The sequence below is a fragment of the Narcine bancroftii genome, chromosome 2 (assembly GCF_036971445.1).
Source record: "Narcine bancroftii isolate sNarBan1 chromosome 2, sNarBan1.hap1, whole genome shotgun sequence".
NCBI lineage: Eukaryota > Metazoa > Chordata > Chondrichthyes > Torpediniformes > Narcinidae > Narcine > Narcine bancroftii.
The window spans coordinates 174,543,270-174,556,622 of NC_091470.1; the positions used below are offsets into that span (position 1 = coordinate 174,543,270).

Here is a 13,353-nt window from a genome sequence, read left to right on the forward strand (position 1 = left end):
GTTTGCCCAGAAAAGCAGGTGCCCCGGGTACACCCTGGATGTATACCTGCCAGCCTATCCCCTGCCTCACCATGGAGTAGCACGATGACAGGCATTTGGGCTGTGTGCGTAGGGAGCGCCCAAGCGTGAGGCCAAGGCGTGGGAGGCGCAAGGCAAGAGAGGGCTCTGGCACCTGATGGATGACCTTGCACGGGCCCCTCACAGACGTTGGTGGTAAGGGCGCTCACATTTGCCAGCAAAGCCGGAAAACCCAGGTGTAAGAGTCGGTAATCAAATAATTTCCTTTTTCTACCCTCCCCTCTGGCACTGGGGAGCAGCTCACACAGCACCCTGCCCAATTGATAACATAACAACCCCTGAATTTGACTATGTGGCTTGTCCAGCATTCAGACGGAACTAGTGCATATATTGACCCACTTGATTAGTATTTCTTTTAAACAGGTCTTTTTGTTTTTATTTATAACATATGCATAGAGTTATTGATTGTCTCATGATTGGTGAGTGGTGTGGCCTCCAAGGGATGCATTGTATTGGAAAGGGTTGCAACTGTCATGTGGTAGCACTGTCCCCTACCTAGTCGGAGGACAAACAGCTGCCAATCAAGGTTTGGTTCCACCCCACCCATTAGTGCACACCTTGCTGTTGGATCCATGTAAATTACCTGGACTCCACTCTTCAGCCTGCCTGTACTTGGCCTTGGGCCTTGGTTGTTGTAATTGGATGAACCCTCCTGGCACCGAGCCATTTGATCCTGCTAATGACCTGGCTGGAACCTCCAGCACTATAAAGATGCCATGTGTTTATTGTTCTCTCTCTTTGCCAGCTTGGGACCACCCTGCTTCACTCCAGGCCTAGAAATGTGTAAGGGTGCTGGAGAAAGTGTTGTAAGATGCGCACTGTTAAAGGGTTGGGAGCGTTTAATTAGTGTCCCTTGTATTATTAATTGTCCACTATTTCTTTCCAATGGCTGGTGCAAACTGTGTGTGTGTGTGTGTGTGTGTGTGTGTGTGTGTGTGTGTGTGTGTGTGTGTGTGTGTGTGTGTGTGTGTGTGTGTGTGTGTGTGTGTGCATGTGCGTGCTATTTCAGTTACCATTTCCCACACTCGCCTTCTGCAAATAAAATCCCTACGTCAAAACTGTGTTTCTCACTCACAACAGTCTTGTATGTACTCTGACAATAAATATGAAATCTGAAAATTATCTGTAAGGGGTTTTTACTCCCCATGCCTGTGTGGGGTTTCCCCAGGGGCTCCGGTCATCTCCCACCCTTCAAAAACGTGTAGGTTAATTGGGTGTAAAATGGGCAGTATGGACTCATAGGGCTAAATTGGTCTGTTACTGTGCTGTATGTCTAACTTAAAATTTTTTAAAATTGCAGAAACGTGACTTCATTGCCTTTTCTCTGATATAGGAGATTATATGGCCCATCAAGCCTCTGGTTTTATTGTGAAAGCCCAGGGTCGTGGATTTCTCTTTTCACAGAAAGATTTTGGTACAAACAGCCACAGTGAAGGCAGCTGGGAAGGTGAGAGACAGAAGGAGGACATAAGTCATTATTGGCTGATTCACAGAGTACAAGAGAGATGAGGTCACACTCAAATTGGGTGGAATATTATTTTGGCCACTGCACAGGTCCGGTGACCAGGCCATAAGAAGGAAATGGATTCAATGGACACAGTGAAGAGTAGGTTCAATCTTTGGTGGAAGGGGTGGGGATTAACACCATGGAATATCTCCTCTTTGTTTACTGTGGCATGGCTAGCATAATGCTGTAATAGCACCAGTGACCCAGGTTTGAATCTGCCGCTATCTGTGAGGAGTTTGAACATTCTTCCTGTGACTGCATCAGTCTCCTCCGGGGGCTCTGGTTTCCTCCCACATTACAAAGACGTACAGGTTCATTGGCCACATGGGTGTATTTGGGTGGTGTGAGTTTGTGGGCCAGAAGGGCCACATTTCTACACATGAAACAAGCACTTTTTGGGAATCCCAGTGGTTCTGTACGAGGCTCAGCAGGTGCTGTTCCAGCCATCCCCAGCAATTCACCGGCTAAGATACAGGAAGCAGTCAGAAGTTTATTTTCCTTCGGTGACTGATTCATCAACTTAATGGAAGGAGAACAAGGGAAGAGCTGAGAAAATATTTCAAACACCAATGAGCACCTCAAACTCACTGTCTGACAGGATGTGAAACTCTCAACACACTTTGAAGTAAAGTGAATTGAAATGTTTTTGTCACATGCACCAGATACAGTGAACAGACATGATTTGCGTGCTATCCAGGCTAGTCAACTCATATTTGAGTGCAGCAGGTAGTGTAATACTGAAAGGATATCGTGTCAGTCGTTAGTTAAGTTAGTCAAGGTGCACTGTTAATGAGACAAAGTGTACTATATAGAGAAAAGTACCGTAAAACAGTGCAGAGAGGCATCATCTTTTACCAAAGAGAATCTGCTCAAAAGTCTGATAAGAGTGGGAAAGAAACTGTTCTTGAATCTGGAGGATTCATGGATCTTTGCCAGATGGAAGAGGGGAGAAGGGAGTGTGACTGGTGCGGGAAAAGTCCTTCAATATATTGGCGGGTGTCCTGAGACGACGGGAGGTGTAGGGGGAGGAGAGGTAGGTTCAATTTTTAATTTAGACATACAGCATGGTAACAGGCTTTTCTGGCCCACAAGCCCATGCTGTCCAAATACTCCAATTAACTTACAAGGCCTGTTACATTTTTGAACAGAAAACCGGATGAAACCGACACAGACACGGGAAATATGTACAAGCGCATTACAGACAGTGCCAGATGCGAACCCAGGTTCCTGGCACATTAACCGCTACGTTCGCGATGCTGCCCTTGAATGGACATCAGAGCCACTGGGAGGTCATCACTGAGGCACATTGAACTTGTGATTCTTTTGGACCTGGATGATTGCAGTCTTCTAGAAGCAGGTGGGAACATCAGCTTGTAGCAGGGAAAAGTTGAAGGCCCAGTTCGTCCAACTAGGTTCTCAGAAGCTGACCAGGAATCACTTCCCACTTTAAACATAGCTGGAGGAATCCTTGAAGAGATGAGACCCAGTGCAATGGACTGAAGCAGGAAAGTCATGTAAAGACCAGCTTTGGCAAGCATGGGCACAGAGCACTGGACCAAGGGTTCCTCCCATTCCACGTAGCAGCTGATCGGGAGACTGGAGCAGTGTCTGCACTGAAGCAATCCCAGACAAGGAAAACTGCTGTTGATGCAACTAGCTCTCAGTGCGTCCCAAGCAGAGTCTAAGAAGAAAACTAATCAGTTCCTAAACTAAGCTGATAAACTAAATTAAATGGGTGAGACTGATTGTTGAGAAAATCATGAACAGTGTTTCAGATTTCATGAAAGTTTTTGGTCGTAGAAAGACATGTTCTATCAGCCCGAGAAATACAATTGGTTGGGGGTCATGCAGCAAAGACTTACCGGTTACAGGCAATGATAATGACTCCAATGGCGATGATAAAGACCAGGCCAGCAGTCGCTGACCCAATGATGAGGGGAAGTTTCTCGTGTAGATTGGTCTGGTATTCATCTGCAAAGCAAAACACACATTCAATGGGGGAATCCTTGCAGATTCGGTGTAATTTTAGTCATGTTTCTTGAAGAACCCTTTGTACAATTCATCCAACCATATTTAGCATAGGTTGAAACTGCCCTTTGGAACGAAGAGTTCCAATTGATACCACCGACTTTCAGTCATTGGAAATTTAGAGTTTTGGACTGCCAAAGCTCACTGTGAGAGACAGCCACAGACCTGCCACTTAACTGCATCATTGGAATCCACATGGTCCAATGGGAGAGCTGGTGTCAGGTTGCACAGTGACAGAAGGCAAATGTTATCAGTGACTGGGGATCTGTGAATGGTGAGATTCCATTGGATTTAGTTTACAGCCTTTACTTACTGTCAACTAACCTCGTGGTAAATGGAGGTGGCGTGATAAAGGTTTTGCAAATGAGAACGACATTATCCAGATTATCCAGACTGCAGGATTAATTAAATGGAGAAATAGCAAAGTGGATTTAATTCAGAGAACTGAAGGTATGATGGAGACACAATGGGATATGGACTGGTTCAATGAACAATAAGTCCGTGACAACCTATCCATGGATGCAGTATCTTGAAGGAAAATATTCACTTAGGAAGGGAGAAAGAAATGAAAATTACATTAATAGTGTTGAACTGGAAAAGGATCAGGGGGTCCAGGTGCATGTAAAGCATGCAGTTAGACTCCCAGGGCAGGGGCAGCACGGTTAGCATAGCAGTTAGAGGGTTTGAATCCCACACTGTCTGTAAGGAGCTTGTACGTTCTCCCCGTGTTTGCATAGGTTTCTTCCAGGTAGAAAGAATAAAATTATTATTTGGATGGGGAGAAAAATCAAAATTTGGGACTTGGGAGACTTTGGGCAGGATACCCCAAAAGTTAACCTTCAGGGTGAGTCAGTGGTGAAGAAGGCGAATACAATGTTGACATTGATATCTAGAGGAATTGGATACAAGAACAGGGATGTGATGTTGAGGCATTGCTGAGGCCTCACTTGGAGGACGGGGTACAGTTTTGGGCTCCTTGTTTAAGAAAGGATGTGCTGGCATTGGAGAGGGCTCAGAGAAGATGCCCAAGACTGTTTCCTGGAATGAAGGGATTAGCATATGAGGAACGTTTGACGGCTCTTGGTCTGTGCTCCTTGGAGGTCAGAATGAGAGGGGATCTCATTGAAGCATTTCGAATGTTGAAATCCCAGGACAGAGTAGATGTGGCAAAGTTGCTTCCCATAGTTGGGAGTCTAGAGCTAGAGGGCACAACTTCATCAGTAAAGGACACCAATTTAAAATAGAGATGTGGTGAAATCTTATCCCTAGTTCTGGAGAAAGATTTCAAAATGAGAAGTTGCACATTTAAGGAGGATGAAATGGATCTTGGGAACTCCAGTCCCACAGTCCAGAGGGCTTGATAGACATTGGAACAACAAGAAGATTAAGAGTAGGGGGTAGATTTTACTGCGTATTTAACTATGTCTATCATAATCTTTGACACCTCCATCAGATCTTCTCTCAGTCTTTGCTCCTTCAAGGTAAACAAGCCAAGTCTCTCCTTGTAATTGAGACATTGCATCTGAGGTATCATCCTGGTGAATCTTTTCTACACCTTTTTAAAACAATCACATCCTTCTTATATTGTGGCCACCAAAACTGTCCACAATATTGCAGGTGTGGCTTTCTTGAAGTTTACCATAATGCTCTGCTGCTGTATTCGGTGTCCCGGCTAATAAAAGCCACCATCCCTTTCTTTATAACCCAACCTATCCCTCCTGCGACCTTTGGAAATTTTGTCCACCAAGGTCGCTCTGTTCCTTCATTTTGCCTCAGGTCCAACCATTCATGATGGTCAACCATTCTGGTCTTGTTTAAAATTCCAAAATGCAGCACTTTGCATTTGTCATGTTTAAATTCCATCTCCTCCACTGATCAATATCTCTCTGTGGCTTGATTTGTTGTATCATCTGCTAATAATGCTCGCTGCTTAATGATATCAATGCTCTCAATGTATATACAAGGAGCGTGATCCCTGTGGCATATTACTGGCCACAGGCTCCCAATGATTAAATCAATATGCCACCATGGCCAAATCATAACTCACCATTGCCAAATCAATACCCCATCATCGCCAAAGCAACCTTCTCCAAATTTCTAGCATCTGTGTCTTTATGGTAGCAGAACAATACTCTCTCAGAATGTGGGTGCTTTGTTCATTAGCCCACCCAGAGGCAGAAAATCAGGTGACGAGAATGTGAACAGTTAAGACTCACCTTGAACATCCCATGCAGTTCTGGTCACACATTACAGAAAAAGACGACTCCACTGGAGAGAGTGCAAAGGAGATTCACAAGGATGTTGCCAAGATAGGAAAACATTAGCTCTGAGGATTAGCTATTAGCTATTAGAACAGAGACTGGGGGAGGAGTTGAAGTTCATGGAATTACAAGGAACCCAACAGAGTAAAACTGGAACCATTAATTTCCCTTTCCAAAGAGAGCCAAAATTCAGGGGAATGAATTTGAGGTTATTGGTGGAAGGATTAGAGGAAAAAAGAGAAAATATTTTCCAGCGGAAGTTGGTGAGGCGTGGAACTCGCTGCCTGTATGCACGGGAGAGGTGAAATCTCTCCCCAGCGTTAATCTTTACTTGATGTGTCCCTGAAAAGCCCTTTCTTGCTGGCGATAGATCCAGTAAGAGATTTTAAATTTGAATTTAGGCGCACAGCCCAGTAACAGGCCCTCTCAGCCCACAAGCCTGTGCCGCCCAATTAATATTTTGAACAGAGGGAGGAAACCAGGCCTGGAGGAAACCCACGCAGACACGGGGAGAACGTGCAAACTCCTTACAGACAGTACAGGATTGAACCTCAGTCACTGGCACTGTAACAGCGTTACGCTAACTGTGGCGCTCTTCTTCAAGTTGTTCTCTACCAGTACTGACAGTGCCCTTTATTTGTGTCTCATATATTTCAAAATTCTATAAATAAATCTTAATTAAACTTTAATCAAGTGTCCTGAATAATTCTGAAGCACCTCCACCAACTTCATCATCTGCATCCAGTGCTCTCCATGTAGCCTCCTCCCTATCGGTGAGGCCAAATGGGGACTGTTGCACCTGGACTTTGTCTACAATGGCCATCCTAAGCTCCAAGTGGCTGTCATTTCACCTCTCTTTCTCATTCCCTGTCTGTCCTCGGCCTTCCCCACTGCCAGAGTGATGCCCAATGTAAACCAGAGGAACAACATATTCCGATTGGACAGCTTTTGAACATTGAATTTTCTCATTTCAGGCAATGAGACCTTCTCTCTCCTGTTGTGCCCCCATCTTTACTCCCCCTTTTTGGGTTCCCTTCCTAACCAGCCCCCCATATATCTCATCCCCTTCCTCTTTGGTCTTCTCTATCCCATCTCCCCAACCTTCTCTCTCCTTTTCCCATCCCCTCCCTTAGTTCCATCTGATCTCTCTTTATCTCTCCTCCATTTTCAGGTTCCAGGACTGGCAGCCTTTGTTACCAGAAAGTCCACGTCATTCAGCCCTTCAAGTCCATCCTGCCATTCCATCCTGACTAGTTTACTTTCCCTGTCAACCCCTACCTTCTCACCCGCTCCACCATGTACGACTCATCTTCCGCAACCTGACCCATCTGTTACTCTTGCCTCTCCCTCCAACTGCCTGACCTCTGCCACTGCCCCGGTTCACCATGTCTCACCTCTGACTGATTGGCCAATCTCATTTAGGGGCCCTGCCTCATCCTCCACCCTGTCCTCTTTACAACAGCCCTGATGAAGAGCTTCAGCACGAAACATCGATGGTTCTTTTTCACCCACTGATGCTGTGCGACTGGCTGAGTTCCTACGGCAGATTGTGTTTGGACAGATTCCAGTGTGCCTTGATCCTCTGGAGGAACTCAGCAAATCTGGCAATACCCATAAGTAGAAATGATTGGTCAATGTTTCGGATTGGGACCCTTAATGGAGACCAACGTGGGAAGGAAGGTATCACAATATCGAGGGGTAGAAGAAACAGGGGCTAAGTAGCAAGAGGTATTGGAGAGAAGGGGGGAGAGGTGGGGAGACAGGGCAAGAAAGAGACCACTGGAGGTGGGGGGGGGGAGGGAAAGTTCAAAAGAAAAGTAAGATCTGGAGTAAGTAAAGAGATGTAAATATTGGAACCAGATAGAAATGAGAAAAAGTGATGTTCATGCAATTGGATTTGCACTCCATCTACTACCAATCTCTGACTTTTGCAGGCAAATCAATTCAGAATCCACATAGCCATGGTTCCATGGATCGCTGGCCCACGATCTTACTAAAGTCCATATACACATCTATCACCCTACCTTTATTAATTTTGTCACCGCCTCAAAAAAAACTCAACTAGGCTTATGAAGAATGACCTCATAAAACCCATGTTGACTTTTCCTGAGAAGACTATGCTTCTCCAAATGCTCATAAATCTTGTCCCTAAGAATCCTCTTCAATAGTTTGCCCACCACTGATGTAAGACTCACTTGTCTATAAGTCCCAGGATCACATCTTCTTTACCCATTCTTAACTACCGCAGTCACCCATTCTACACTGATCTCACATTGACCATGGTCCCTCTCCCTCGTGAACACTGAAGTAAAGTAATGATTGAGGACCTCCCCTACCTGCTCTTCCCTCAGGCATGCTTCCCTCTTTGTGATTGAGTGGTCCTACCTTCTTCACTTTAGTCATCTTCCAGTTTCTTACATCTTTGGGTTTTCCTTAATCCAGTTTGCTAAAGTGCCTTCTTAAGTTCCTTCCTGGCTACCTTATAATTCCCATGAACTCTGCCTAATCTTTTCAAATCTAAAGCATGTTTCATTCTTTCTCCTGACTCACTATTCCTTGTCCCTTGTCATCCATGGTTCCTTACCCTACCATCCTTCTCTCTGTGCAAGTGGTCACCAAACATTCACATTTCTGCTGTGAATTTCCCTGAGAACATCTATTCACAATTCACTCTCCCCAGTTCCTTCCCGATGCCATTATCATTAGCCCTTCCCCCTTTCAACACTTTCCCATTTAGTGCACTTCTATCCTTAGTTATGCTAAAGGTCAAGGAGTTGTGGTCACTATCTTAAAATGTTCCCCACCGAGAGGCCCGTCACCTAACCAGGTTCATCACCCAGAACTAGATCCAGTCTGGCCTCTCCCCTGGTTGGCTGGTCCACATACTGCGTCAGGAATCCACCTGACAAATTCTGCCCCATCTATCCATCTCGCAGTAAGGAGTTCCCAGTCACATTAGGGAAATTGAAGTCTCCCATAATAACAACCCTGTTATTTTTCCAGTTTCTGCTGACTTACCTCCTCCTCAGGGCCCTGGTGGCTATGTGGGGGCCTATAGATTCCCGACCCAATTGAGTGATCAATCCCTTCCTGTTTCAGACTTTCACCCACAGTGACTCAGAAGACCCATCCTCCACAATGCCCTTCCTTTCTGTAGCTGTGATACTATCCCTGACTAACAATGCCACAACACCCTCCACCTATTTATTTACCCCCCTTCCTATCCCTTTTGAAACATCTAAATGCTGGTACCTGTATTAGCCATTCCTGTCCTTGCATCAACCAAGTCTGTTAACGCCCACAACGTTGCAAATCCATACATAGATCCATGCTCTATATTGCCCTTATTCTTAATAGTTCTTGTATTAAAGTACACACATTTCAAACTATCCAACAGACTGCCTGTTCTTCCTCATAGTCTCACTACACATAGCATCTGCTTTTGTTCACCAACTGCTCTATTATCTGACCTAACACTCTGGTTCCCAACCCCTGCCTAGTGAGTACAAACCCTCTACAACAGTCCTACCAAACCTGCCCGCAAGGTTATTGGTCCTTTCCAGTTCAGGTGCAACCCATCTTTTTTCTCAAATTAGACAGACAGCCCTTCCAGCCAATGAGCCCGTGCCGCCAAACTACCCCAATTAATCTACAACCACTATACGTTTTGAACGTTGGGAGGAAACCGAAGCACCCAGAGGAAACCACTCAGACATGGAGAGAACGTACAAACACCTTACAGATGGCATTGGATTCGAACCTGGGTTGCCGGTTTTGTAACAGCGTTGCTATTGTACAGGTCACACCTTCCCCAGAGGAGTTCCCAATGGTCCACAAACCTGAACCCTGCACTCTGCACCAAGTCCCCAGCCGCACATTCATCTTCCATAACCACACCGGCATGAGACACAGGCAGCAATCCCAAACTCAGCTCTTTATATTCTTTCCCAAGCCCTATATTCACTCTTCAGATCCTATTCTGTTATTGGTACCAATGTGCATCACCCCATCTGGCTGCTCAACCTCCCTCTCAAGAGGACACGGGCAGAGACACCTGGGAGGCAACATTCCATCCGAGAGTCTTGACCATCTTCACAGTCTCTCCTAACTATTCTTCACAGCAATGATTGCCCTGGAACTATTTCTCTCCTCCTTTCTTTGCTTCTTTTCTGAGCCACAGAGCCAGACACTGGTCCAGAGGCCATGACGCTGTGGCTTTTCCCTGGTAGGTTGTGCCCTCAACAGTATCCAAAATACTGCAGGAGTTATGGTGGACTCCACTGCTTGTTCTCCTTCCATCCCCTGAATGTCATCCAGCTACCTGCCTCTAGGAGGGACTGTTTCCCTACAAATATTATCTCTGCCTCTCGAATGATGTGGTTCATCGAGCTCCAGTTCCTCCATGAGGTCTTCAATTATCAGCTACTGGGGCACACCTGACATGTAAAGTCATCAGGGGTACTGGTGGCTTCATTCAACTCCCACATCCTCCCAGAGGAGGACTTTGAATTTTCTGCTAATTTATTTCTCTCATTTCTTGGGTTCAATAACCCACAGCAGCACTCCCTTGCGTTCTCAGACTGACACCTGAGGGATTCATTGTTGGACTGAAACTATACCCTGGCATAAAGAAATGTCAGTGACGTATGTCTCTCCCCATCATTCCCGTCAGTAACGTACCTCTCTCCCCATCATTCCGGTCAGTAACGTACCTCTCTCCCCATCATTCCCGTCAGTAATGTACCTCTCTCCCCATCATTCCCGTCAGTAAGGTACCTCTCTCCCCATCATTCCCGTCAGTAATGTACCTCTCTCCCCATCATTCCCGTCAGTATCATACCTCTCTCCCTATCATTCCCGTCAGTAACATACCTCTCTCTCCGTGATTCCTGTCAGTGACATATCTCTCTCCAGTGATTCCCTTTAGAGGGGCACCTCTCTCCCAATCATTTGGTGAGTGCATTTGAGGTGCAATTATTTAAATTTGAAACATGAGAGGTAATTTACTTCAACGAAAGTATCCCACAGTACAGATCTTCGGCCCTTGTTGTTGTGCAAAAAAATAATAAACACTTCTTATCTCATAACCCTCTTAAATGTTCCTATTGTTCCAGTCTCAACCACCATCCCTGGCAATGTATTGCAGGCACCCACCACTCTCTGGGTGACAACCTTAACCCTGATGTCGCTCCTAAATTTTATCCTCTGGTATTTGATATTCCTGGCCTGGGTTCAGAGGTGCCGGCTTTCCATCTTGAAGACCTGCTCATCTTACCTCTTAAGACTTATTTCCCAATCCAGACAACATCCTTGTAAATCTCCTCTTCCTCCTCTCCATAGCTTTTACATCCTTCCTATAATGAGGTGACCAGAACTGAACACAGTGTGGTCTCACAAGATTTGTAGAATTGTAACATGACCTCTCGACTCTTCAACTCAATCCCCCGACTAATGAAGCCCAGCATCCCATAGGCCTTCTTAACTATCCTATCAACGTGTGCAGCAACCTTGAGTGATGTATGAATGTGGAGCCCAGGGCCTTTCTGTCTTCCACACTGTTAAATATCTGACCATTAACCCTGTACTCAGCCTTCAGGTTTGACCTTTCAAAATGCAACATCTCATTTATCCGGATTGAACTCCATCTGCCACAATTCCACCCAAATCTGCATCCTGTCTATATCCTTTTGTAACCTATGACAACCTTCAACTCTATCCACAGCTCCTCCAAACTTATTGCATTTTAAAAATTTAGACATAAAGGCTCTTCCAGCCCACGAGTTTGTGCCGCCCAATTCATCTACAATGCATGTTTTGAATGGTGGGAGGAAACTGAATCTCCCGGGGAAACCCATGCAGACCCGGGGAGAACGTACGGACTCCTTACAGACAGCGAACCCCAGTCCCGATCTCTGGCGCTGTAACAACATTGTGCAAAGCACTATGCCCAACCGTGATGTCCCATCATTCGCAAACTTACTGACCCATACTTCCAACCTCTTCATCTAGATCATTAATAAAAATCACAGAGTAAAGATCCCAGGACAGATCCCTGCGGAACTCCACTAGTCACTGACCTCCAGGCAGAATACTTCCCATCAACTACTACTTTCTGCTTTCAACATGCAAGTTCATTTTTATTCCACACAGCCAACAATCCCATGCCTTTCTGAACAAGTCTCATGGGGGACCTTAAAAGTAAAGAGCCTTACTAAAATCCACATAGACTACATCTACTGCTCTACCTCATCAATTTTGTTTGTTAACTCCTCAAAAAATCTCATTCGGCTTGTGAGACATGACCTCCCCTCACAAAGCCAGTTATCCCTGAGTATTTCTCCATGGTCATAAATCCTGTCCTTAAGAACCCTGTCCATTAGTTTGCACACCACTGATGCAAGACTCACCAGTCTATAATTCCTAGGATTCTTCCCCATTACCTTTTTTAAACAAGGGGACCATATTTGCCATTCTCCAATTCTCTGGCTCCTTCCCTGTGGCCAAGGAGGATGCAAAGATCTTCACCACTGCCCCAGTTATCTCTTCCTTCCTTTCCTTCAGCATCATCTGGCCATGGGGACTTATCAATCTTAATGTTTTTAAGAATATTCAGCATTTCCTCTTGCCTAATTTCATCACCGTCCAGCACACAAGCCTGTCCTATTCAGACCTTACCCTGATTAAAATCCTTTTCTCTGGTGAAGATTTATGCAAAGTATTCATTCTCCAACCTCCTCTGCCTCCAGGCACATGTGGTCCCCTTTAATGGCCCCACCTTCATTTTCATCATCCTTCTGTTCATTATGTAACATGTGTTGGGATTCACTTTAATCCTACTTGCCAAGGCCGTCTCACGCCCCTTTATGCTCTCCTAAACCCTTGTTCCTTCCTGGCTACCATATAATTCTCAGGAGCCTTCCTGTTTTCTTGCTTCCTTCATCCTCTTAACCAAATGCTATTTGGTCAACCACGGTTCCCTTTTCCTACCATCTTTTCCCTGTCTCAGTGGGTCAAACCAATCCTGAACACTGCTCAATTGATCCTGAAACATCCACCACATTACTTCTGTGATTTCTCCCGTGAACACCTGCTCCCAATTTACTCTTGCTAGTTCCTGCCTCATCCCATTGTAATTAGCCCTTCCCCAATTAAACCCTTTCCCATTTAGTCTACTTTTATCCTTGCCTCTAGCTATGCTAAAGCTCAGGGAGTTGTGGTCACTCTCACCGAAATGCTCCTCCACCGAGAGGTCCACCACCTGACCAGGTTCATTCCCCAGCACTAGATCCAGTGTGGCCTCTCCTCCAGTTGGTTGGTCCAAATATTGTGTCAGGAAGCGTTCATGGACCCACCTGACAAATTCAGCCCCATCTATCTATCTTGCAGTCAGGAGGTGCCAGTCAATATTAGGGAAGTGGAAGTCTACCGTAACTACAACCCTATATTTCCTGCACCATTCCAAAATCTGCCTGCTTATCT

At 45.5% G+C, this 13,353-nt stretch overlaps 1 protein-coding gene across 7 annotated transcripts in view; it reads right to left on the minus strand.

Moving 5' to 3' along the window:
* LOC138754625 (ephrin type-B receptor 2) overlaps nucleotides 1-13,353 on the minus strand; it is a 196,389-nt gene that overhangs the window by 29,593 nt on the left and 153,443 nt on the right. For 5 of the 7 annotated variants that reach the window (XM_069919168.1, XM_069919167.1, XM_069919172.1 and 2 more), the window contains one exon: nucleotides 3,448-3,556. In XM_069919168.1, the coding sequence (XP_069775269.1) occupies nucleotides 3,448-3,556 (109 nt within the window). Of the gene's footprint in view, nucleotides 1-3,447; nucleotides 3,557-13,353 lie in introns of those variants that run through there. The other 2 variants (XR_011351858.1, XR_011351857.1) reach the window with 1 other exon arrangement.